Consider the following 27,351-nt stretch of genomic DNA (forward strand, 5'->3'; position numbering starts at 1 on the left):
TGGCATCTTAGCCATGCTGGGACTCTAGTGTGTGTGAAGGATTCAATTATAGATTATGTGAGGGTGTGTATGTTTTAGGTTTGGGAAGGGTGGGGGTAAACAGAGATTAAACAAGTGGTGCTGAATGGGTTAGCAGCAGATGAAATGAGTCTGTTAATGAAGATTGGGTAGGACTGGAGGGAACCGCTCCGAGTTTCCACCACAGAGTGGAGAGGACAGGAGTAAACAGAAATTGAAAAAAGGAATCAGCAAATAAAATAGAGGAAGAGGAAGTAAGGCGAGCAGAACACGGAAGAGATGAGAAAAAGCAGAACAAAGCAAGAGCTCAACAATGGCAGGGACAAAGAAAGACAGACAATTAAAGGGAGACAAGATGGAAGCAAGACGGAGGAGGAGGAAAGGAAAATGTAAGAGACAAATGTGGGTAAATGAGAATGATAATGGGAGGCAGTGGTGCATGGCCAGAATGATTGTTTTTCGAGGCCCTTGCCAAATAGATTGGAGGACTGAATTGTACTAGGTGAGTGCAGAGGGATTTCCCCCCCCCCCCCCCCGATAGCACTGCTCTGTTGATAACACGTCAACTTAAGAGGTGAGGGGTGCCACGAGGAACACCTGCCTTGCTTGAAGATGTATCATCCATACACACAAGATTACAAAAGACCATTATAATGATGCAGAAACAAGCAGATGTCCCCATCGCAACCTAATACAAAAGCTGAGGTACAACAAATGGTTATGGAAGAGTTTTTGGACCAGTCTCGGAAAGTTAGAAGGTGACATCATGATTTGGCAAAGGCTCTTTAAACAGTGACTCATTGTTTTCATTCTTATTGTTAAAAACTTTTTCTTATAATTTAATTCAGGAAAGACCGATCTGAGGAGCATTACTTAAGGTAGAGCAGTATGCAATAAAGCAATATGTCTGTGGAGGTTCTCAGTCATCCAGAAATCCAGTTGTCTCCTTGAAAAGACAGTCGGATTTCTTTACGTTTGTAAAGAAGTTTCGCCTCTCATCCAAGATGTTTTTTTCCTCTTCTAATTGACGTAGAGCCACAGGTATTTAAACCCTAGTGGGCGATGTCCCCTTGGAGGTGGGTGCTGAGGGTTGTTGATTTCTTATCAAGTTCCCAATGGTCCCAGTGATGTAAATTTTATCATGAGACATTTAGCACGAGGGTCTGTGCGGACATGTGCGTTCCCGCGTGTTTTCATTTATTTTTTTTTTCACCCAAGTGGTGCACTTCAAATAAGTATAACAGGAATGACTTCTTGGCCAGTGGCTCTCCAGCTGTCCATTTCCACAACATACTATAATGAGTGAACTTTCTCTCCCTGGTGTTGTAGGGTCCTGGTTTCCCCATGTCGGTATTCTAGAGGGTGGTGGGAGTCAAAGAACAGGTACTGATCTGTGTGTGGACTTCCGATAAACTTCAGAGACTTCGATCCATCTCAATAAGCACAGCCCAGTCCATGACCGGTAACCCATTTTCTCTTTGTATCCTTCCTGGTGAACAGTGGTGGTGTCATAAGTCACCACCTGTCAGCCACCAACAGTGCAGTCTTGAGATCCCTCACCACCGGTCAGGTGATTTGACCCACAGCTTTGGTGATTAATCAATATCATTTGTTCCTGTTAGACCAGCTCTAAGGGGACAGCCCCCCCACTAGTGGTTAAATACCTGGGGGATGACTCATTTGTTCTACACCTGCAGAGTATTCTTGGATGAGAAGAGAAGCTTCTTTAGAAACCAAAAAGTCCACCTGCCTTCTTTTTAAGCACTTAAAAATGCCATAATGCAGTTCATCCAGATTCAGTGCAGAGCCACAGCTCACCTCAAGCTCACCTCTTACAAATATTCACTCGACTGCAGCTCTCTGCTGAGTTTGCAGTCTTTTCTGCTAAACTCATCTCAGCTAAACTTTTTTTTTCTTCTTTTTTCTTTGCCATTTCATTTCAGTATTTATTAGCAAGTCAAATGATTTCTCAAAGATGTCATTTTTTACAGCCCCATATGAGCTGATAAAATCATTGTCATTTGTTCTTTGTTTTTAGTCATTTAATCTAGCTCTGGACGGTAAGGCCAAAAGTTTGTGTCAAAAAAAGATTCTGGTGGTTTTACAGTATATCAGAATTGTTACTACTACTACTATTCTTGGATAAGAAGGTCTTTACATAGAGAGCTCTAGTAGCCCTTTTTCTGAGAATATATTTTAAAAAATTGTCAACATTTAAAAAAAAGTACACAAAATTACACAACCATACAAATGATCACACATCTGACATAAGGAGGCTATTTGTTAACAGGCTGCCCGTTATGCTTTTCACTTGTTGCCACTGTTTTTAAAGTCAACATATGGCTCGTTAGTGTTAATGCTTTTATACTGGAGCTGTGTGACGCGACAAAGAACCACATTTGGATGTGTTTTTTTCCAAACTTTGTGGCACAAATTATTCAGTCATTGGGGGGGAAACACCTGTTACCGTTGAGTAGCATATTATCTTGTGTGTGAGGAGCTGCCAAAGCCGCTGGCTGCAGTCAAAATCCAGCATAAAAGCAGAGGGAGCAGGAATGAAGCAAAAAACATTGTCTTGGTTGGTTTTACTGATAAACTTCCAAACAGCAGACACCGCTCCTCTTTTGGTCACCAGTTATTTTTACGTTATCTTCCAGTTTAATTTCCATCTGTCTTTGCTGAATGTACTGACAGAGTGCAGAGTGATAACTATTGCACTAACTAGCTAGCTAGAATTACTCAGCTTGCCAGTTGGAGGAATCCTTTTTTTTTTTTTTTTTTTTTTTTTTTTTTTTTTAAACTGTCCAACTTTTAATACTCCAATTTATTTATTTATTTACGTCACTAATTATTTTGTTGAATGTAAAACGTGCCTTTAACTTCTAGGTTGGAAAAATTAAGCCAATGAGCGAGTGCCTTATACCTGCATCCTATATGAAGGCCGCTGAAAGGCAATAGTTGTGGATGCAAAAAAGACTTTAAAAAGATGCAAAAAGATTCATTTTGTGGCATATTGATTCAGATTACTGGTAAGATAAAGTTATTGATCTCAAAAAAGGACAATTAATTTGTAGCTTATCCACCCAGTACGTTACTTAATTACTCCCTAACAATTGTAATGTTATACTATGTATAACATAATTTGATTACTTTTGCTTTTCCTCGTAAAATGACCTAAAGTGCACTCATAATTACCATTTATCTACAAAAACCTTTAGGCTATCGTCCCTAAAGCATTTGCTATTCTAATGAGGACACATGAGGATCTTTCTCTTAGTATTTATGTATGAACACAAAGCCAACAGCACAAAGCAAAGATGCAAACCAGCACAAAGAGACCTTAAAGCGATCGCCAGAGTGATCCTACTTAAAAATATCAACCAGTAGAAACAGAGGCTTCAGGCTGACTGCTCTTCACTGATTTAGTTATCTGTTGAAGGTCTGCTGAGCTGGGGTCTGCATTCAAAGAGCCAAAGTTGTGTTAGCAGTCTAATGCAGTTCTGTCCTGGATGCAATTTGCACTTTACCATAGTGCTGCTGTCCTTTTGAGCAATAAAATATAAATAAAATGTCCATATCCCTGCTGTAGACAGAAGACTGCGCCTCCATTTTCCTCTTCCGCCAGACGAACTGAAATCTACTGATTGTTGCGCCAGTACAAATGGAATGCATACACTGACTAACAATTCCAAGGAACTGAATTCTTGGGAATCGAGAACAGATTCCCATCTCTAATGAGGTCGACAAATAAATAGCGATAAACAACAAAATTCATAAAAAATAAGTAGATATGTGAACAACAAAGAACAATCAAAACAAGGTAATCTAAATAACCTTAGTCTTAGGCAATGAAGTATCTATTTGTTATACACTGGGGTAAAATGTAGCAGCGACCTGAGCGCAACCTTCCTGAACATAAATAACAAAACATGGTCAGGATGTTTTTGCCATTTTTTAAACACCTTTCTGCTCCACCGTCAAGACTTTGGAGCATGCATTAACAATGCTACTGAGGGAGTTTCCTAACAAATAACAAGATGATCAAAGAAAGTCTTAAAAGTATTAAATATGACAGGGAAAAAAAAAAAAAAAAAAAACGCACAGCACTGCGCAGGTCGAGGAATTAACCTCTTACCCCTAAGATGGCACTATGACGCAGCTATTCAACATTTAGCTGGTACCAGTTTATTCCTGTGGAATTCAAAGAATTTCACATTTTTCATGCATTGAGATTGTCTCACCGTTGGCTCCACTTTCTCATAGGGGCACACTGTTTGTGGGTGTTGGGTTTATTATTTATTTATGTTTTCAAACGGACTAAGACAGGGAGACAGATAACCACCAGACACTTTACAATCACCAGTCAACTTGACAAGCAGGTCTTCAGACAGGTTAGAACTAGGGCTGTTCGATATAACGATATATATCTGATGACGATATAAAAACGTCTATCGTTGCATTTTACGCTATCGTTTGTTTCGTGGTGTCGCAAAATAAACTGTTTGCGGCAATATTTTTTTAATCGTTTTGATGGTCACTGTAGTGGCTATATTCATTTCTTAAAGTTCTCTCTTTCTCTTATATTTAATATAACCACACTATGGACGGACAAGCGCCTGTTTTTATGCATTGTGGTTAGCGACAACGATGGTAACACCATCGTGTGTCCGCTTGTTTATGTTCCACGTAAACCTTTCACAATAAAGCTCAAGATCCTGTTGAGACTTTTCAAAATAAACTGAATCACGTGAAAGAGCAGATTATTTACGGATGAGAAGTTTAAAAAAAAAACAAAAAAAACAAAAAAAAGGAGAGCTGCCAGGTGCTAAAAATTAAACCTTAGACTCAAACGTTAGAACAGGCTTTTCCCCGCAGCACGCCGTGTAATAAATACTCAAAGAAAACGGCGGCCTTTACAACTTATGTCTAAAAATGTGTAGTTTCATGCATCGGTTAAAACACTCGACTCCAGCTACATGACGCGCAGCTGGAAACACTTCCCGCAAGTCGAGCTGCCCGAGATTCACAGAATTTACAGAAAATGTTACATTTTTGTGATTTATATCGTTATCGGGACGATAGAATTCTTATATCGGAATATGAGATTTTGGTCATATTGCACAGCCCTAGTTAGAACCTATACACATCTTGCTGTTTAGCGATGTGTTCAACACATCATGCCACCTAACTGTGTTTTATTGTCTAACTCATGTAACCGATCTAACTACACTATGAGGTAAGGTTGGAAGGTTAGTTAGTGCGCCACTCTCCCCTACTTTAGCACATGGTTGATGGACTAATTTATATAGTGTTATATTACTCTTACTTAGATACAGGAGCTGGGGATCAAGCTACCACCAAATTACTGGGGACGGGGACTTGGTTAATTTCAGAAAACTAAAGTTGACGTCTACGTGGTCCAAAAGGCCATTAGAAATATTCAAGTCTTATTATTATATTATAATAGTATTTATCATAACAGCCACCATCTAATGGCTAAAAGCTTTAACAAAAAATTCATCACAAAAGAGTTTATGACTCAGATCTCCTGTGAATGACCTCCCGTAATCGTAAACTCTGCAGCACTATATAGCTTTGTTATACTGTGTTCCTCAACAGGTCCCTGAGGTCATGTGATCGGGGCTTGCTGGTTGTCCATCACACAAGGCTGAAAACGAAAGGTAACTGTGGCCCCCAGACTCTGGAACTCTCTCCCTTTGAGCTTGAGATCTGTGGACTCAGTGGTCTCTTTTAAAAAAAAATTTTTCTTAAAAAGCTAAAAACTTGTGTTTTTAAACTTGCTTTTAGTTCATTTTGTTCTACACTTTGTGTTTTTCATCTTGAAAGGTGCTATACAAATAAAATGTTACCTTACTTTTTACTTTACTTTCAAAATGGAGGATCACTGGTTTCACATGTCGTTTCATAACCCCTGCTCGTCACATATTTTCCTTCTTGTTTTTAAAAAGCGAAACAGCCAAAGGTCAAACGCCAAAGGTTCTCAAAGGTTCAAAACACAACTTTAAAAAACGATGACATCCTGGTAACCGTGTCCATCTTTTAAACCATCTATGCTTGCAGCTTGGAAAAGCCCCAGGGGACCTTTTTTGTTTTTCCCATTCACTGGCATTAGATTTTTAAAGCACCATCACATTATGCATGACGACAGTATAATATGAGGATATACCGCCCGGTTCAAATTTAATCTCTTCTGACTTTTGAGAAAATGTTATGAGTGTGGTGTTATATGCTGGTCCCAAAAAACCATAGCCTGCATTCAGACCTTACATTACAGAAGAGAAAGAAATGCCAGTAACCTGCTGTATCTCTAAAATACACACGAAAGCCTGTACACATGTGTGCATACACCTCCCAAATATGTTTGGTTTACCAACACTCACTGCATGTTTGAGGATGTAAACGCTCCCAGTGTTTGCAACAATCATCAGTTCAGTTTCACTCTGCTGAGCCGGTACACACAGAGACAGCTAGGGGTGTTGTATTGGGATTTAAATTGTAGGCACAACAGCAGAGCTCAGGCAGCCACCTGGACACTAAACTGTAGGAGCATTGCCAGATCAGTGACAGCGAGCGAGTTCAAAAAAGGGCCACAGAGCTGTCCGCAAGCACGCTCCAGTATAGTGACCCATACTACCTTGAAACCGCATGGACAGATTCATCCATACATGATTTGACAAAGTGACATAAACTTGGATGGCTAAATCCACGGATGGATAAAAGGTCCCTTCAAAGCCTGCGGCAACTTCCCTGCCAGGCTTCTTACACTGTGACACACGGCACTGAGTCACGGTGTGATGAAATACCTGCATCGCTACTTCTACCTGGATAAAAGCCTCCACGGCTCAAGATGTTTTTCCACTTGAGTATAACACAAACCTTGAAGGTAAAAATTAAAAACTGCATAAATAGACAATGTCCTACCATTACTGCTGAAGATTAGCTGTGGCATGTTCAGTGAAAGCACTTTCTCATCACTAATTGAACTGGCCTTGTATGAGGAAGGTTACAAGCACTAGTTTCATTAGCCCTTCTAACACTAGGTTTCGGTACTATTCAGCAAATTAATCACACGAAAGGGAAAAAAGCTCCATGTTTGTAATAACATAAATTTGAGGCATTTTTTGAAATAGTATTATCTTTTTAAGTCTGCTTTCATTGGATGCCTGTTGCCTTTTGCAGTTGAGGTCTGTGAAAAATTCTGAATAAATCAAACAGTAAACACGAAGAGACAATCAAAAAAAAAAAAAAAGCAAAAGTAAAAGTTGAATCGTTCTCTCTTGCAGTTAAGACCAGATGCTTCTAAAACTCAACATGCAAACAATGACATGAAAAGGAAAAAGAAAAAACACACCAAAAACGTGGGCCTATATTACACTCCACTGCAAACACAGACAGCTGAATACCCAACAGCTCAGCAGGCATTCCCATTATACTTCTTTGAGGTCCACCATCTGGGGTGCACGAGTTGCAGACGACAAACATGTCATCATTCACTCTCTAGTAGACGCACGGTATTCAAGGTGGACACGGAATTCAAAGTGGCTTCCAGATGTCATTTTAACATTTGCTACAACTGTTCTGAAGTTAGTGCTGGCTGGCATGACCAAACATCTTGCAGTATATAAAAAGGAAATCTACATTTAAACTCCATTAAGGTAATATACATTTGGCACAAGGCTACAGAGTTAGGCCCCTAACAAGCTGCCTGCTCTGCTTTTAGATTACCTGTAATGGCACCTTTTGTCACCACTAATTTTAAAGAAAGGCACCATCTGCCTCATTGGTGTGAATATAACAACCTCAATTCTGACTTATTCGCCCAAACTTTGTGGCACAAATGGTTCTGCCATCAGGAGAATACAGGCGTACTACAGCACTGAGTGGAGAACAATGCAATGCATATTTAAAGCACATGGAAATTGCTTATGAATGGCAGATCCAGCAACTTTACCTGAAATGTTCTTATTTCTGTTTAGGACCTGCAAAAGCTGATTATGTTGAAGGTATGCAGTCTGTCCACATGAATTTATTCAAGCTCATGTAAAGAGATTATAAATCAAGCAGGGTGCTACTCATAAGCTTAATAACCCTTACTGTTCAATCTGTCAAAATAAAGTGTGAATTCATTAATTTCACTGATTGATTCTAAAAAAAGTACAACATTGTCAACTGGCTTAAAAATGTGTCCATTATAACTTAACACATTTACAGAATAATAAAACTCCTTCATGCACACAGAGCCAATGTGAAAACGACCCACAACCTTAGTTGACATGTTTACCAGTTACATATCTGCAATGCTCAGGAACACATGCTTCTGCGCTTATTGTGTGTGTGGTTAGGTTTAACAGTAGCCTCTCAACTTGCTACTGTGCTGTGCAGTAATTGACTCAGGCCAGCGTGAGCTGAGACCGAACATTTGTCCTGAACGCTTTATGTGCAGTGATGTACAGCATTCAAATTCGCATCTGCATAATTGTGTGACTTCTGCAGGCTGTATGCAGCTTTGAGCCATGGAGACATTTTTTTTAAATCAGTTGCATGCGGTTGAATTACATCACCGAAATAATGAAAAATAGGGTTTTCTAAATAAATTGGTTATATAAATATGTTACATTTGTCTGCCACATTTCTGTGAATCTCATATACTGGACGTGAACCAGCCAGGAATTACATCTTCCTACAATCACGCAGCTACAGTCAGTCAATAATAGACATGTGGCTTATATGCATAAGTCCCCTGGCCCCAATAGGATTGTAGCATTCTATCATGTAGTAATCTTTCTAGATAATACCAAAGCTTCTAAGCAGAAAAAAAGAAACCCCTGTGTCATTTGCCAAAGTAAACTGTGCTGCAGAATCAAAGGAAATGCACAGAGAATCCCAACGATGAATTAAACCTGGGATGCTATTGTAATTACATTACTGTTATCATTTATGCTGTCTAATTTATGTTTAAAAAACTCAAGGATAAAGGCTAATGATGCTGTCAAACACTGTGCGTTATAGCTGCTTAGGTTTACAGCCAGCCATGGTAAACGCTTTCAAATGACAGACTCATCAAGGAGCAAGTTTTCGTGGTAGTCGATGGAGGCCGAAGAAAAACGTCGATGATTCAGCAACCTGTAAAACCACCTTTAGCCACAATAACTTGAAGTAATCATTTTCTGTATGTCTTTATCAGTCTCACATCACCTGGCAACCCATCGAAACGAGCCATACTTGTTCACTCTTTTGCGGCTGAACAACTATGACTTGTTCGACATGACAGTTCAAGACTGCACTGTGATGAACTTTAACATTTAACATGACAACTCAAGCCTGCAGAGTCTGAGATGTAGCTCCTGGGTGTTTTTTATATGGTTTTTTTTTTTTTTTTGCCGTTTTTGAGCATTGCAAAAAATCTGACAAAAACTGCCAAAACATCTGCTTTTATAGAGGTGCTCACACCAGCTGATGAGCACTCACTGACTGTATTTGATAAGCAGAACCTGTTATTTACCGCTTAGTTCCTGTGGAAGCAGTAGGGTAAGTTCAATTTCCCCTTTCCCCATGCATATTTGAGAGAAAGATTTGCAAGCAGAGGCAGAAACAGAGGCCTGTAAGAGTTGCTATCTGCTAAAACTGTCTTCCAATCAATTCCGTGTCTTCAGTGATCCCTTTTATATTGATAAAATCTACAATATTAAATTTGTCCTCCCTGAAAATACCCCGCCATTTTTATTTGACACCTGCTCAGCACAGGTTAACTGCAGAGGTGGGCAACTGCTTCTCTGTAGTCTGCAGCCTTTATATTCTATCCCTGCAGTCCACAGGAACACGAAGTGATTTCATTAATAGAAAATAATTTTATGGACTCAGTGGGATGGCACAATACTGTATGAACAGGAAGCACTGTATGCTCACTTTGTGCTAATGAAAGGCCGTAATATTTACACTTTCAAAGAATCTGCAGCTCTTCTCCAATAATTCTCTACTCGGCACTGAAAACTGGACTGACCCTGAATTTTATGTTCCTCGTAGCAGAATGATGACTAACAGGGATGCATTTCAAGTCTGATATGTTGGAAGCATATAGCAAGGACTACATAATGCCACTTTCATGACTTTAATTTAATTTTGTGGCGTGTCTGTTGCATTTTTTCCCCTTCCTCTCTCATCACCGTTAGCACCTTTGACCTTTTGCTACTTAAACATCATTTTTGCATGGACTTCTTCCATCATCTGCTCTTAAGCTGTATTTCTATGTGGCCAATAGAAGCTCAGCTCAGCTCTTTAATGTCAAGAGAAACCCAGTTATGGAGAAAGACACAATTACTTCCATTTTCAATAAGCTGGAAATATTAAATTTTTTCTATCTTAGGATGAGTTTAAGCAAAGCAGGGAAAAAGTCAGTGAACAGACTCAGCTCAATACAGAAGGGAAAAAAAATCCGCAGTACTTGTCAAGGTCAACGGCAATAACAAGGAAGAAGTGAATGCTGATAAAAACTGTTTGCAGAGCTCTTCATTTTCACACAGACAAATACAAACACACGCTTGTATACAAAGGCACACGAGATGCATTCTTAGTAAGAAAGCTGCAGGGCTGAAAGGCAGCTGCTGATGCAACTGAAAGAGTGGATAGACTGAAAGTAAAGTCTGTTTCAGGCATCTTTCAACTTGAAAAGCTTCTTCCTTCCACCTGCTGTGGAAAATATGTTGCAATGCAGTTGCTGCAAACATTCAGGCTGTATTTTAAAAAAACAAAACAAAAGACTCTTCTCATCTGCCTTGTTAGCTCAAGGATAGGCCGCATTTATTGAAGTAAAAAAATAAAATAAATAAATTGTTGAAGGCAGGGGGGGGGGAAAACTAAATAAAACAAGGTTAGCCACTTTATGAACAAACACTCCGTTCATTTCATGCATTTTTAAAAAGGAAAGGAAATTGGGAGAGGAGATATTCAACCTTTAAAAAGGGAGATCTTGTCAATTCTACTCTTAAAGGTCATCATATTGTGAAGGTTTTATGGTGCAGCATGTCGTTTCCGGGGCTTCACGTGGTGCACAAAGAAGCCTAGCATGCCTTTCAAGGTTGTGGATAAATAATTCAACATCTATGAAAAGTAAGATTTGAAAGTGGGGCTACTTTTGTGGGTAAAATCCTCCCAAAAGAGTGAGCATGAATCTGATTCCTCACAAAGAAGTTTAAACTGTCTCCTCTATACAATAGGATTCCTCCTTACGGCACTTTTAAGTCTGAACTTACCCAGAGGTAGTAGGTGAACTGCAGGGCGAAGATGGCGATGCCCTCATTGTCAAAGGAGCCGGCGACGGAGCGAGAGATATAACCGGGGACGATGGCGATGAAGCAGGCTGCCAGCAGCCCGGCACCCTGGTTCCACAGCTCCCGGGTTAGCAGGAAGGTGGAGATGGCGGTCAGGCCGCTGAACACAGGCGCAAGAAAGACGCACACATCACGAATGTGGACGGTGATGTGGAGCATGTTGAGCACGTAGTGGATAAGGCCTGCAGTCGCCATGAGCCCTGGGTACACCTGAGGGAAGGTTTTTAAAAAAAAAAAAAAAAAAAAAAGGCAGAAGAAGAGTTTGTGAGAAACGCAAAGAGGAAATAAAACCAGAACAGAGAAGCCTCAACATCTATAGTAACATAAGTTAAAGGAACACTGTTAAGTCAGACTATTTTTCCCCCTTTACACATTTTTGGCGCCTACCAAAGAGATTTTAGCCAGCGCCAAAGAAAACTACACTTAACCTCCCAACATTTTTTAAACAGAGGTTTAATTTCCTCAAGCAGATTTCTTGAGTAACACACAGATTTCTCTCACAAAGGCTCACTGCCTTTCCTGAAACGACCAGGTATGTGCTGCATTATTCTGATGTTATCCATGTTGACAGAGAGGGAAAAGTAAAGTGCAGAGAGTTGATTAGTTCCATCACTGGAGAGTAGAGAGGTATGGATTGGCTTTTCTGTAAACCTTGGGACAGATGAGAGCAGCACCTGTAGTCGTGATGACCTTACGCAACGACGACAGTCAGAACTGTATCCTAAAAACCCTTAAGAGGATTTACTTAAAAATAAGGTTACAAAAAAAAAAAAAAAAAAAAAAAAAAAAAAAACCAACAACGCACATTTTGATCAAAAGACTAAAATTAAATCAACATCAGAAGCCAAATTAAAAATGGTTCCAATAGCTTCCAATAGACGGGCGGTGGCATCAGGCTTTTCTCGTCTCCCATTGAACAGATGTTCAAATGTGACCTCTCCCTCCCCGACCCTCAGTGCGAGCCTCTCGCCGTGGGAATACTCGTTGTATTAGTGAAAGCTGCTAATTCTCTTAAGATTAAATGACTTGAGGTGAATCGCAGCTCTAATGTGTTCATTTTCCACATTCTCTCACTAATTAAGCGCTGCATACAAAAATCTACGTCTCCGTCTGCTGTGTGTTCAGACAAATTGTGGGAAAATGGAAGGCGTAACTCGTGAATAATTTTAAGCTGCTTGCGAGAAGATTTAACGTGGGCTCGTACCACATCGAACGCACGTAGACGCCACACGACAGTCGATCTTATAGACCGTGTGCTGTGCGAACCAGCTGTTAAGCGGGTATATGGAGAATTGACGTGTAGGTTATCATCAGGTATTGATCGGAAAATGAAACAGCTTTCAATTAGGAAAACTGTCACTTTTACTGATTTGTAGTGAATGTTCTGTAATATTTACACAGGAGAAAAACAAAAATATAATCATTTGTGTAATCAATAGTCAATTGTCTGGGCAATGATTGTTCTGGAAATGCTGTGTGACTAGCTTTTCAGTCACAAGTGAATAACATTTCAGGACTCGGATGTAATGTAATATAAAAACATTAGAGGAAAAACTTAGAAGAGTTAGAGAAGAAAGAGGACAGTTACATGACCCACATCTATTCTGTGGCATGATGTTGATATATAGGGTGAGTACAAGTACCTGGGCATCCATATCAACAACAGGCCAACACAGAGCCTGTGCATAAAAGAGGGAGGAAAGCTCTATTACCTCACCCAATGAGCAGGTTCTATTACCTAAACAAGCTGAGATCCTTAAATATGTGCAGCAAAATGATGGATATTGTCCAGTCAGTCGATTGTGGCAAGTACAGCGTACTTTGCTGTGGTCTGCTGGGGGGAGCAGAGTGAGCTGATGACAGCAACAGACTAGATAAACTGATTATGAAGGCTGGCTCTGTGATTGGCCGTAAACCGTACACTTCTGAAGCTGTGTTGGAGAGGAGGTCACTGAACTGACTGTTATCCATCATGGATAGCAGCGACCACACTACTTACTGACCAGGCTTGTCTAACTAATCTAATACTACATCATCTCAACTGCTATAAAGTACAGTACTGTATAAAAGTCTTGAGCTACCCCTTATTTCTTTATATTTTTCTAGGAAAATGGGAAATAGGTCCATTGTAACATGCGCAAACACACATGGAAATAGAGCTTGTACAACTTAATCGAGCTTTAAAGTCGATATCTGATAACTTTATTGTATAATATGAATAACTTTATTCTTCAACACAGCCCAAACTCTTTGACAGGCTTTCTTGTAATTTTTTTAAGTAGTCTTCAGGAATAATTTTCCTTGTTCAATTCAGTCATGATGATGATGTTGTTCAGGCTCTGGGGAGGCCAATCCATGACTGATACTAATCAATTTTGTGTTCGTCTATCCAGGTATGCTTTTTTCTGCATTGGCAACGTGCTACTGTATGGTGGATTGAAATCTGATCATACTTTTCTACATTCAGAATTCCATTAACTTTGAAAAAAATCCAACATCACTGGCTGAATTGCAGCTAAAGACCATGGAAGAGCTCCACCGTGTTTTATAGGCAGCTATAAACATTCCTTGTTAGTCCTGACCTTCTCTGTACATACTAATAATTTGGATTCATCACTTCATAAAACCTGTTACCAATCTAGTTCTTGTGTAATTTGGCACACCACAGCCTTTTCTCCCCGCTTTCCTGCCTTAAGAATGACTTACTAACAGCCGACCTTCCACTTAAGACCATTTCAGATGAAGCTACGTTGAATGGTAGATTGATCAGTGAAAGGTCCTGCGTCAGGTCTTTGCTGGATTATTTTTTGCCCCGTTTCTTAAGGACATGTCTTTCACATACTGTTCATCTGCCATAGAGTTTTTTTTGGACTGCCAAACTTTCAACTAACAGCTCTTTGAAAATACTTTTTTTGTGCTGTGATTTTATACTTGTCAAACTGTGATCTCTGGCATTTTGTAGATTCTTTGTATATTTAACTAAAGCGATTCTTTCAAGCCTTCCTCGGTATTTCACTATGGGAAGCAGCCTCTGGCATGACCAATTGTGGGAGTTCCACTACTACAAGCACATCAGACAGACCAATGACTTCAAGGACACGAGGTCCTCTGACACCCTTTATAGCAGCCTTTGTAGAAGGCTGTTAATAACAAACTCCCTAAAGATACAATTTAAAATTGATTCTTTGCCAAGTTGTCAATTATGTGTATGTACAAAACACTGTTTCATCCTTTGAGTAAAGTATCTTTTCAAGCTTCACTGATTCACAGGTCAAAAACAACCCATTCCCCTAAAAATGGTCACTTACAAGGCCCTTCAAAAAGCCCAGAAGTATTGCCTCTGGCTCCTTGGAAACAAAGAAAAGAGTATGGGCTCAAGACTTTTGCACAGCACTGCATTTCTCATTTCATTAGGTCAAAACTTCAGCGAGATTTAACAGGAGGTAATGTGGCCATTAACAAGCTCCATTAATGATGAACACGAGTTACTGATGGGCATTTAGGCACCAAACACCAGCGTGCACTGCCACAGAGCCACCACTGTTTATTACATATTACAGGGGCAGCAACGAAAATAAATATTCAGCTCAACCAATATGCTAATTGCAAATAACCAAATTAAATCGAACTAAACTGAATTGGCCTTGAATCACACTGGGCACACTTAAAGGTCTGAACAATTATTTCTGCTATCAATTTGTTGATTATATCATTAATAAATCACAGAATCTCCTTTTCTCTGTTCTCCATTTTGGTCGATTCAAACACTAGAAAACTGGGATGAAAAGGAAAAAGGAATTATTTTTGCTTGCATAAAGAAAAATCGAGGGTCAAGTTTTGCCACACATGGTGTCAACAAGAATGTTATTATTAAAACCATTAAAGATGGGGCCTGAGTGGGTGAGGCTTAATGTCCTTGTCTCATCTGTATGAGAGCAGATCCAATTAGAGCTTTGTGCAGTGCAATGTGGACGTCTGAAATAAGATGCAAAATAAAGGTTATGTTTAACGTGCGAGTAGTCCTTGATGCGTTTCCACTGTAGGCCCACTCCATACGCTACTGCTAATAAACTTAGGTCTTCACGTCTCTAATTAGCCAATGCCTAGAAGTCCAACCTACACCAGCTAATCTACATCTGCGTAAATCAACCACATCTCATCTCATAGCTCTGAGAATTTGACAACAGTCCATTATTACCCATTCTAAACTGTCGTATGGCCCAGGTCCCCTCAAATATGACTAAAGCTGTTCATCATAGTCAAGGATATTTAGCAATGAGGTCTGGCTTGAAAGAAATCTTTGTACATAAATTTAATCAACACTTCTCTAAACTGGCATTCAACAAAGCACAAGGGGGCTTGCTCATTTTGAAAACAGCATCAACTAAAACTGTCAAAAGGCGTTACAGAAACGCACTTGAGTCATTGTCATTACGGCAACAAAGAGCGGTTTATTGGATTGACAGCCTGCTGTTGTTCTGGACTGTCACATTAGAGAAGCCTTCCTTCCTTATCTGTGGCACAGGAGAAAGAGCAACTGGCAGTCATCCTCTGGGGAGTGGAGGCTGGGTGGGAGTGAAAAGGGGGAAATAAAAAGGGAGAGGGCAGCTGGACTGGCGTGAGCATAAAGGCACTCAACTGTCACATTAACTGACATCGGCTCATCTTTCTTCCGAACGGCCTGACCCGTCTCAGTGCTTAGAGACTTAATGCTACCATACACAATTAATGCAGACTGTCAGGATCATCTGTCTAATTTTGAATAAAGGGCGGTGGAGGGGAGTGTAAGGATGAGACTGGAAGCATAGTAGATGTGTGAAAGGCAGAGGCAGGCAGAAGAAAAGATATGATGAAAGATAATGAGCCAGTGAGGCTCATGAGAAGAGGAGGAGACTGTGAGCTGTATATACTGAAAGGTGAGCCCAGGTAGGTCGAACGGAGCAAATGTAACATTAGCAAAGGTGTTTTCGTGAATCCTACCTGGCGTCAGAGGTCACAGCAAGCAGAATAATTGTTAAAACGTCAAACCCAGACTGGCTGTTTAAAATGACGGCAGAGTGTAACTTAGTAATTCACAAAATTCTGAATTACATTCTCCGCTCCCAAGTTTCCTAAACAACAGCCATTGATTGCATTTACGGGCTCGCTGCACCAGTCTGAGATGAACCCAGCACTTGTCCACACCCCTGCATGTTTTAAAAGCATAGGCTTGATGCAAATAAGAGCTCTCACACATTCGTTTTATGATTTCAAAAGCAGTGTGGGAGTAAAAGTAAATGCCCTCCTTCCCTGAAGCCTGTCTGTGTTCATAAAATTATCTCGCTCAGTCATGCAAACAAGTGGGATTTTCACCATAAACCTACACACCAAATAAGCGAGCGCCTCTCTGTTACTCCAGCAACTGCCATCGCTGTGCCCTTGAGCAAGGCACTGTTTGCAGCCGACTTTTAGTGCTCCCCACTCTCCCTACAGATACCAATGTCATCTGCAAACATCACAGACCACAGAGACTCCTGCCTGACCTCATCTGTCTATCACCACTGCAAGCAAGCAACAGCTCAGAGTCGATCCCTGATGTAATCTCAGCCCTTAATGAACCCATTTGTCTCTCTAATAAAATAATAATCAAGAATAATTTGTTATTTTTCAGTTATTTTAATGCAATCTCAAATGTGCTTAAATTTGCATTTCCTTAGCTTTCAGATTGCTCTCTCTTATTCAGACACTTTGGAGAAAAGGTCATAATCATGCTTGTTATGCTGTTTGCATTCCTGTAAAGTCTGATCCAGTTAGTTTTTTCATTTTCCTTCATCTATTTTTTGGTAATAAAAAAAAAAAAAAAAAAATAGGTCAAATATTTCTAGTTGCTAAAGGGCCATAGTTCTATCAGATGCATCAATTCCTACGCATCAACTCCTAGACTCTGCACATTTACATGTGATACGGAGACATTTGCATTTAGTGTGGCCAATTAAATGACCCACCCATCTGCTAAAGAAATGGATGTGTCTTATAAGGGGAAATGTCACCTGCCATCTGCCACTAAACGTTTTCCAAAAGTCCACTGTGGGTTACAGTGGACTGTTTTGTGTAGACCGAGCATGTAAATCTCAAAGGGAGCCACAGTGATGCCCTGGGATATCTGGGCATTTTAACAAACAGGGGATTAGTATGCATCTGGTAAGCTAGTGAGTATTTACATCAGCAAGACCATGCATAAGAGACTGACTTAAAACAAAACACAATGCTAATGTTCATGGTGAGGAAGCAACGTGTCATTTATGTAGTGCAACAGTGTGGCTCACTGACAGTGACACAGTTTGGGGGCAAATGAAGCGCTATGGCACAGAGAAATATGCTATATCAAGCCTTGGCTTACACACAGATCTTGCTGGAAGGATGAATTCATTATCCATTTCTGCATTTTCAAGGGATTTGTTGACAATGATTAAAAAAAAGAAATACAATATCTCCACTTTTTGCGATGCCACAGCCATTCCGCTGCAGTGCATGTTTTACTCTTTAACATTTTTCTTCCAGTCAGATTAATTAATTTGGTTGCCAAAGCACCTTGTGAAGCTGCATATTAGTTCCAGCATGCTTTATGTGAATTCATTCCAGTGGTATAAGTATCATCCCTGGGGATCCAGAATCAGGCATTTTAAAAATGTCAAATAAAAGAAGAAGAAAAAGGTATGAAGTAAAAATCATCTACAGACGATGCTCAAAATAATAACGCCGCAAGTACTACATGACCTCTGTAATTGCAGACAGTGCAACACATACCTTAGGCCCCAGCACAATCGCTCCACAAATTATACTTGCTGAAATGGCTGCAGTGACTCTTCATAACCACTCAGCACAACACTTCCAAGAAAAGTTCAGAAACACAGGCAGGATTTTGTATCAGCTTGAGCCTGTGTGTTTTAGTTAGGCTAGATTTGTCATACTTATGTCCTACATAATACAACGGTTAGAAATCAAACTGACCTTAATTCTATTCTTATGATTTAAATGTTAGGGTTTTGTTTGTTTGTTTAATGGGGGAACATCGACATTTGGAACAAGCCTAATATTAATAAAACAAATGACAAATAGAAGTATACCAGAAATGAAGTTATAAAGCACTCATGAAATGCACCATCTGTCTGCCAACTTCTAATCTCCAGCTGTGATACTGCTCAAGCCCATGTATGTTCTCCCTTTGCAAATTGCTTTAGTCTGCTGAGAACATTAAAATATTTAAAGTAATGTCCAACTGGAAAATGAAATGAATCTTCAGTGAAACTACATTGAGCAGAAAGGAGACTGCAGCGTGTGAATTACTCTACGATCATTTCCCGTTTTGACTCATACGCCATCAATATATTCCAAATGTGCAGAAGAAGAACCTCAGCTCTGTGTGCACTGATATTTATGCTGAAGATAATGCAATGTACAGTCCGGGAATCTTGTTAATGTCATGATTAGACGAGTAATCTGAACTGGAAGGCGTACAGTCTTAAATTAATTTTCATGAGTTTCAGCTTCCACCCTCTGGGTACACGGCTTAGCCCAAGCGTCCATGTACTGAAACAGAAGCAGAGCATCCATTATTACAGGCTAGGCTTGTCATGTGCAATTACCAGAATCTGATGGTAATTACTTATGACAGATGAATCCTGATGGATAGGTTTGGGATGTATAATTCCTTGGATTGCTTGTGCAGGAGTGAAAACTATATTCAAATATCAGTATGTAGAATGTCTTCCAGCTCCAGCCCTAGACGTTGTTTGGTACTACAATAACAGAAATGTGAATAAATGCACAGCATTAACATGCCTCGTTGTATCGGCTATGTGCAGGAACTCCCTAATCAGAGGGAAAGAGACAGGAGTCGCACTACAGGCTCCAAGGGTCAGGCTCTAGCTCAGCGTTTTACCTGAACTAGTAATCGAGGTAAGAATTCATTTCCACATTTATCTGGCACTGAGTACCTAGATTCTGTAGTCCTGATGCACCATTAGCTAGAGCAATTATAGCTCAGAGTATAACCCTAGTATGTCCATGAAGCTTGGTTGAGAGAACAAACAGCAGGTGGGGACGTTAAGGAGGAAAGGGAGATGGAAAGGCCAAAGGTATTTAACTCACATAGACGTCACTGTTCACAGGATAGAGGGGTGAGAAGATGAGGCTGGGAGATGAGGGAATCGGGGAAATGGGAGACACATTTTGTAGAATCATCATGTCCCATTTTTCACCGAAAAAGTTCAATATTTTATCGTAATCATGTTGCTGGTCAGTGGGGAGGGCACGGCAGCTGAGGGGAATCAGTCAAGTTAACGGTTAACTGTTGTTCCTGGATTGTGACTTAAATCCATGCTCTTTGATGGAGGCTTATGGGGCTCTATGGCATCCTTGATCTGCCAAGCCTGACTTTAGTACCCTCGAAATACTTCTCCACACTGCATGTAGGCAGGCCTTCTTTGTTCTTGTATGTAGTAAGCTTGTGTTTGTTTTTATCCCTGTATTGAACCTTGTGTGCCGACAGGATCAAATGGGCATCTCGATGTGCTGGTCGACCTATGTGTGAGCCTCTGTGTTCTGCCACCAAACCAGGTCAGGGTCATGCAATGCAAATATATCTCAGTCTTTTTAAAAATCAGGACATTGCAGCATCAAGCGTACTATTTCCAGGCTATGTACGATGCAGAATTCCTCTAGCTTATGTCCCGTTGCCCTGAGATTTTTTGCAAGGCAGACTCTAAACACTAAAAGCTTTCTTCAACCTTATCCTTAATATTAGAAGACTCATTAAAGTAGTGTAAATCTATTCTTTCAGGACCAATTTGACTCTCAGTATCAGGCTCATCTTACTCTCCTTCATGAATACAACTTCACTGTGTCACACATGGGCCAGAAAGTTGCTCCCAAGTTGAAAGGGAGCAATCTAATATAGTGCCATGGCCTCAGCGTTAGTTGCTGACACTTATCTCAACCCCTTTTAGTCTGATGCAGAGCGAGCTCGTTCACACTTGAGGTCACTGTCTGATTAAACAAACTGCAAGACACATTCAGCAAAATGTAGTGCCTCAATGCTCAAGTGACCAAACTGGAAACTACAGGCTGAATTTAAATCAGCCATTAAAATAAAAGAGATGCGGAGACAAGGCAACACTTTGGTGGAAACACAAAGAGGATGAAACATTTGTCTGAGCTGATTTAGTAAAACAACAGAAAATTGAGGGGGAAAAGGCAACTATTTAGAAAGGTTATCCTTGGGGTCAATTTCAAGCACAGCAAATGTTCGGCCTTCAGAAATGTAAACGCTTGCCTCTGTGTTTTACATCAAACACCTAAAGCAATATGCAGATGATTGACCTTCAGCTGGGAAAAGTCGTGGTTGGAAATAATGATCGCTTTTTAGTCTTTTCTGATACACACTCTCACTGGGGTAGAGCTGTACAACTACTTCATAGACACATATGTAATCAACCAGTCACGTGATAGCAACTCAGTGCATTTATGCATGTAGACATGACCAATAAGGCCTGCTGAAGTTCAAATCGAGCATCAGAATGAGGGAAGAAAGGCGATGTAAGTAATGCTGGATTGGATACGGTCGTAGGTGTCAGCCAGGTTGGTTCGAGTGTTTCAGAAAGGGCTGATCTATTGAGATTTTCCCACACAACCAATCTGTGGTTAACAGAATGGCCCAAAAAGGTAAAGTATCCAGAGTATTATGATTCTGATGTAGGCTGAGGGCACCATGGTTTTTCTAAACACTGACTGTTCCCCATACACATACACAGAGGTCATTATCCAAGTCAGTGTTGCTCAGGTTCTCTCTATTATTATTATTTTTTTTTTTTTTAATCACAAAACATATTTTCTTAAAATTTTGTGAGCCTGTGGTACTCCTGTGTGGAGTTTCCCCACAGCCATACTTTTTAGGTTAAATTATGATTCAAAATTGACTGTAGGTGAGGATGTGAGACTGTGTGGGGGGGCTGTTGACAGATCCAGTGTGTACCCAAGATGTGTATGCAAGATGGGATAGGCTCCATCAGCTTTGTAGCTCCAAAGCTGAATAGGCCATTTAGAAATCGGATCAGTAGAGATACTTGTGGCTCTTATGGGCACCTTATTAACAAGATTTAAATCTCTAGTTCTCTAAACTGGAAATGGAAAATTGATGAACAAATATGTAACAAATGGAGCTGCATTTTGAGGATAAACTTACTGTGCCACCCACGATCCTCCCCAAGGGGTACCACGCCCTTTCATCGAACCAATTGAGGAACTCATAGAAGCCATTGGTGGTGAGATGGTGTGTTGATCTGTAGTTGAACCTGTAGAGATGCAGAAAAATAATAGGGATTACTTCGTGTAAGGCAAAGAAACAACCACACAGATAGAATAAAGATCTATTTTCATTTGTAGGCCAATTTTGAGAAGGGGAACAACAAAGACTCATCTCTAGGAACGAATAGATTATTTACAGATTTTCTGAAGGCGGTACGAATGGATAAGCTGCTGAGTTTTTCTTTTTTGAAACATGGAAGATGAAGCTTCCATTCACAACGTGAGCCTTTGTGCTATCGCCAACAGCTCAGGTCAGTCGCTGATTTAAAAAAGAAAAAAGGTTGCGATGAAGGGCTTTCATACATACGGTGGCATTTTCAGAACAAAAGCCTGCTTATTGTACAAATAGTTCCAATTTCAACCACTAGGCTGAGCTGACAAAGACGTAAAATAGGTCTGGTATTAGAACAGAGAAATAATGACCAAAGGGGGGGAAACTAAGAATAAATATAAGGAATATCACTCCAAACAGGCTTCGATTCACACTGTAGCCGTGGTAAGCCAAGGGGGTTGGAACGGCGTCAAGCAGCAGAACCAAAGAGCTGACAGTGCTGAGAAGAAAGCTGCCAAAGAGAACGAAGCAAGTGTTCAGTAAATTTTCAGAGGCAGCTTCTTTTGCCACCGAGCTCATTAATGTAGGCCAAGTATGTTCAAAGGCTCATGTAACATAATTCATCTATAGAGATCCTATAGCAAACCTCAGCAGCTCACTAAAGGACTATTATTAGACAAATGTATATCACAGAGGACACAGCAGCCTCATCTGTGTGACTAATAAGCTCTGGAGCAATTCTTTGATTCATATTGCATCAAGTCTAACAATATGACAAGCCAACAAACACAAAGGCTATAGTAACAAGACTGAAATGAGACTAAACAATACAAAGCCTTGGTTGGGACAGTTTTGCTTTAAAACCAGATTTTCTGTGTTTATTTTCAGTCAAATATGCACATGTGGCCGTTGCTGCACCAATAGCAGGCTCAGGGGTTTCAACAAGCTGATGCTGTAAATTTGCATTTATGTGCATCTTAAAGCAGCATATACATGCCAAAGTTTAGAGGCTATAAAGAGGCTCCTGCTGCATGCGTTTTTTTTTCTTTTTTAAACACAAATCAAAAGAGTATAAGTAGAAGGCAAGCTTGGCATTTTAACAATGCAAAACAGTGAGACGTTTATCTGCATCTAAATCTGCTACAAATAACAATAATAGGCCATAATACCGACTCAACAGTGCAATCACTTCCTTATTACTGGCACTCGTTAATGAGAAAACAGGGATTAAAAGTCACTTAAAAAGACTTAAATACTGAACTTGTATCTGATATAAATTTGCAAACAGTGTATACTCCAACTGTAAAAAGAGAAACATGCAAGCTGCTGGAAGAGGCAATTATAATCAAATTCATCTGACCTTAAAGTAGTGTCAACAGAAACAGTGAAACACAACAAGCACACACACAAAAAGCACACACACAAAAAGCACAGGTGTCTCGGGAGCAACGACAGCTGCGAAGCCAATCAACTACATTTTCTTCCTTCAGCATACCCCACTCTTCAAGTGCGAACAGGCACAAACCCTTAAACACTGGTCTTTTCAAAGACGGCTGTAATTTTAGCTAGAAAGTTCTCGTGTTGTCTTGTGTTATGAATGGAGCGCACCTCTTTCCTCCCTAGAAGCACAGGCTCACTCGCCATTTTGTTCCTCTGTAACTGAAATGACTGAAAGAGCGCCTCTGCACAACAAGATCAATCCAGACGAAAATAGGAGTCGTAACAAGGTTTCCGTAGGTAAACCTGTGGAAGGATAATGGTTTCCTGCAGCAGTCTTTGTCTCCACTAAGGCTCTGTCACCCAGTCCACATCCTACAGAGCGGCTGAGGTGTCAGGTGGTTACTGGCTTCAGCTCTCCATCAAGCTCCCCATCTGCTGCCAGCCGTGCCTCTCTTCACCCCAATATGCCTCTGTGGACGTTCCACGTTGGAGGTTGCAGGCTGGCAGGGACCGACAGTTGTCTTTGGAAGGGGTCCTCATGGTCAAAAACATCTCCTAGTCTGGGTCCAACTCTCTACCAGGCGACCCTGTGTCCCTCATAGTGTCCACCCCTTTCATTTGAACTCATAAAAGGTCAAGAAAATCCTCTGCTTAAAAACAAACAGAAAAACGACAAAAAACACCTATGTGTTTAATAAATGCATATTTGTTGATAAACAATCAATAGTTTAATTACTGACCAAATTTATCGTCAGCATGTTTTCAGTCACAATCGAACAGGCCGGCTAGGGATGTCATTAAATCAATAAGCGTGCTTCCAAAGTTAATCACATAAACTGCGTTTCCATGTATTCAGGTGAGACAGATTAAGAGATGACAAGCAATGTCATTAAAAAGCTGCAAAGTCGTGGAGCGTGAGACGCTCACGATCAATGCAATAAGTTTAAAACTGCTGCACGGTCACGAGATGCTTGGTTTGCGCTCATCTTCTCTATTCCCATCCCTCAGTTAGTTTTGAGAAGACGTCTTTGTATGCAGCACGCTTTCATTGATGGAGAAGTTGCAACATGATGATGGGATGCTGTGGGATACAGGTGATACTGAAAAAAAGTCAACAGATCCCAGGATTTTTATTTTTGTGTTTCATTCTCTATGACAACAGTTACTAACCATATTGATAAGTCAAGACGAACAGAATGATCATAAATTAGAAGAGCAATATTCTCTATGCGACGGATGAAACAACAGGCAAACACTCACAGGCATTGTGCCTCTTAAAGTGATCTTGAAAAGCTATAAAGAAGCTGACATGAGTGTTTATCCTTGGGGCTCCTCAGGCAATCACATTACTCAACAACCTGAGGCCCGAGAGTCTGAATCTGGGCAGAGAACAGACTGGGACAAACAAACCATCCAGCTGGAACACAGGAGTCACACAGGAAAGGAGAAAAAAGAGCTACTGCTTTACAGTTTTTCTGCTACAAAACCCCCCATACAAGATTAGGTCCTGTCAATTAAAGTCTAGCAATTGTTTCATATGTTTAATGTCCAGTTCTTTCAATACAAATATTTCATTGCATGCTGAGGCGTGGAAAGAAGCTCAATGTTACGAAGTAAAAAAGGGAAAAAAATAACTACAGAAGCAGCCAGGTGTGCGAGTTTGACCACAGAGAGACTGAATGTAGGTGCTGTGAAACTGGCCAGCCAATCCGACCTCATTGTTCTGCAGCTGTCAAAGCAGCGAGGCGGAAACACGGCAAATTCAAAGAAAGCCTTTAAAAAGACAACTTTGCGCACTGCCACACCATATCCACACAACCCATTTTCCAAAGATCTCATGCACAGCTGAAGGGAGCGCTCTACCTCTGCCCTTGTCACTTTGACGGGGCGGATAATGTAGCTCTGCCAGGCACATTAGCAATTTAATGCATAGCTGCCAATATGGTTTTCAGGCCCACAAAGCACACGAATGACTAGTGATTGTACTGCAGCACCTCTGAAAACCAGCAAGTACGCTTCAAGGAAAGCAGCACACCTCTAATAACACCATTTAAAGAACATAAATTTAAAAAAATCCTGGATTCATATCTGCAGAACAACTCTTATATAAACTCCGCAGATAATATCTGAAAGCAAAAATAAAAATAGAAGTGGGATATTTATGCACTTGATATCACAGGGGGACTCCTGCAAGCACCGTCATTTATTTTAATCAAGGTCCGTTTCACTGATTACCAGTTTCCTGTTGAGGCTGTGCCATCAGCAGCAGCATGACTAAGTGGGCTCCCTTCCTGTTTATAAACTAGTAATGCCTCATTCAGCATCAACTGCATAATCAGATGCATCATTGGCTTTTCCCCACTCGTCCATATTCTGGTGAGTGTCTGAATGGTCGTTGGTTCTAATCGCCACCTTGACTAATTAACAACCTCTGTGAACAACGTGTAAATGATGAAACTGTTTATGGACCAAGAAGGCAAACAAGCGCAAACAAAATAAGCTTCACACAGTGAGGTATCCGGCAGTCGAGCATTGTTGACCATCGTCAGGGTGACCCTGTTATTGTCGTTTTGTAAGGCCACGTCTCTTAAAGCAGAAATTCTGAGTTCTGTGCCGAGTCCCTGTCACAGGGTACGGTGTTGCTGTTTGCATTGTGAGCTGATGTCTCTGTGCTGCTCTGCAACCTCAAGTGAAACTGGACTGTTATTTTTACTGAAATGCAGAACAGAGAGAAGACTCGAGGACAGACTGTAAATCTATACACGGACTGACAGAGCTATAAGAATGAGAAAAACATCTACACCAGCGTAATGAACCTGATACAATTACATCCCATTGCATTTTGTTTCACAGTGATATTATCCTTGTGCTAATCAACTTACTGGGTTTGCACTGCATATTGCTACCCTACACATCTTTGAGTTCTGCATCAGGCTACGGCATAGAGTACAGAGATACATTGCCACAAACATTGCTTTCTATTTAAAATATACATGTATATATATTACATAGAAAACTTTAGTGCATGCCACCAATATGATTTTAAAAAGTAGGTACACGGGGAACTAAAGACAGCTAGTGGAAATCTCACAGCTAATAAGGTTAATTAGCAACATGATTATAATGATTATTATAAAAAACATCCCGGAGAGGCAGAAGATTGTTACGCCACTAACATTCAAGCATAAAAAGGCACCTAACTATGGATGAGCTGCTCTACACATAACAGACAAAGCAAAGAAACAATTTTAAATCCTCTTTTTGCTCTTTGTAACTAGCAGCAAAAGAAAGGAATAAAAATAGGCCAGTTTCTTAAACTGAATTTACAGGTTGACAGACATAAAAATAGTATTTTTCCACCAACAAGGTAATTCTCAAAGACACATTAGCAAAAAAATCCTTCAGTTCTCCTCAGGGGAGGAAAACAGCCATCAGTAAAGCACAGTGGAGGCTCTGTGGTGGTTTATTACTGCATTTTAGCCAGTGGTGTTGGAATCTTGCCAAAATCTATAGACTTATGAAGACAGAAAAAAATACCAATAATTATATGGAAAATATTTCACTGGCAATGGCCTCATTTTTCAGCATGACAATAGCTCCAAACACACAACTAATGTAGTAAAAGCATATTTGGATAGAAAAAACAGCAAAAAAAAAAAAAACCAACAACAATACTCATGGACTGGCCTCCCCAGACCGAACCCAACATTATTAAAGCAGTGTGAGATCATCTTGAGGCGCCAACACCCCAAATATTAACTTGCCAGTTTGCATGTGTTCCAATAAATTGCTGCACCTATTTCCCATTTTTCTAGCAAATATGAAGAAATGATGGGTGGCTCAAGACCTCTGCAGAGTACTGTGGAATGAGAATAAAAATTTCTCATCATTCAAATGTCTAGAATCTAAAGATTTTAATCAGGAACACAACTAAAACCAAGGAGTGAATAGCTGTTCACTGGCTCAGCTAATGTCCATTTGAAAACTCTCCCTGGGCTAACAATTTCTATACTTATGTAATATGTACCTTTGTGATACATGTGACTACCTGATCAGGGTCAAAAACCTGAGTTATCAAAATGATCATATTTTTTGCCATTTAATTATACTTTGACTAAGGGCACGTTTTCTTAGGCAACAGTGCATTCG

At 40.3% G+C, this 27,351-nt stretch overlaps 1 protein-coding gene across 1 annotated transcript in view; it reads right to left on the reverse strand.

Annotated features, from left to right (window-relative positions):
• LOC146549087 (dolichyl-diphosphooligosaccharide--protein glycosyltransferase subunit STT3B) overlaps positions 1-27,351 on the reverse strand; it is a 103,034-nt gene that overhangs the window by 37,989 nt on the left and 37,694 nt on the right. Inside the window, exons 2-3 of the mRNA XM_085262199.1 lie at positions 21,589-21,697; positions 11,289-11,576 (exon numbers count right to left, since the gene is read on the reverse strand). Coding sequence (XP_085118325.1) covers positions 11,289-11,576; positions 21,589-21,697 — 397 coding nt within the window. The remainder of the gene's footprint in view (positions 1-11,288; positions 11,577-21,588; positions 21,698-27,351) is intronic.

The sequence above is a fragment of the Mchenga conophoros genome, linkage group LG22 (genome assembly GCF_057382185.1).
Source record: "Mchenga conophoros isolate Kocher_MC1m ecotype Shallow Benthic linkage group LG22, M_conophoros_male_GT1.1, whole genome shotgun sequence".
Classification (NCBI taxonomy): Eukaryota; Metazoa; Chordata; class Actinopteri; order Cichliformes; family Cichlidae; genus Mchenga; species Mchenga conophoros.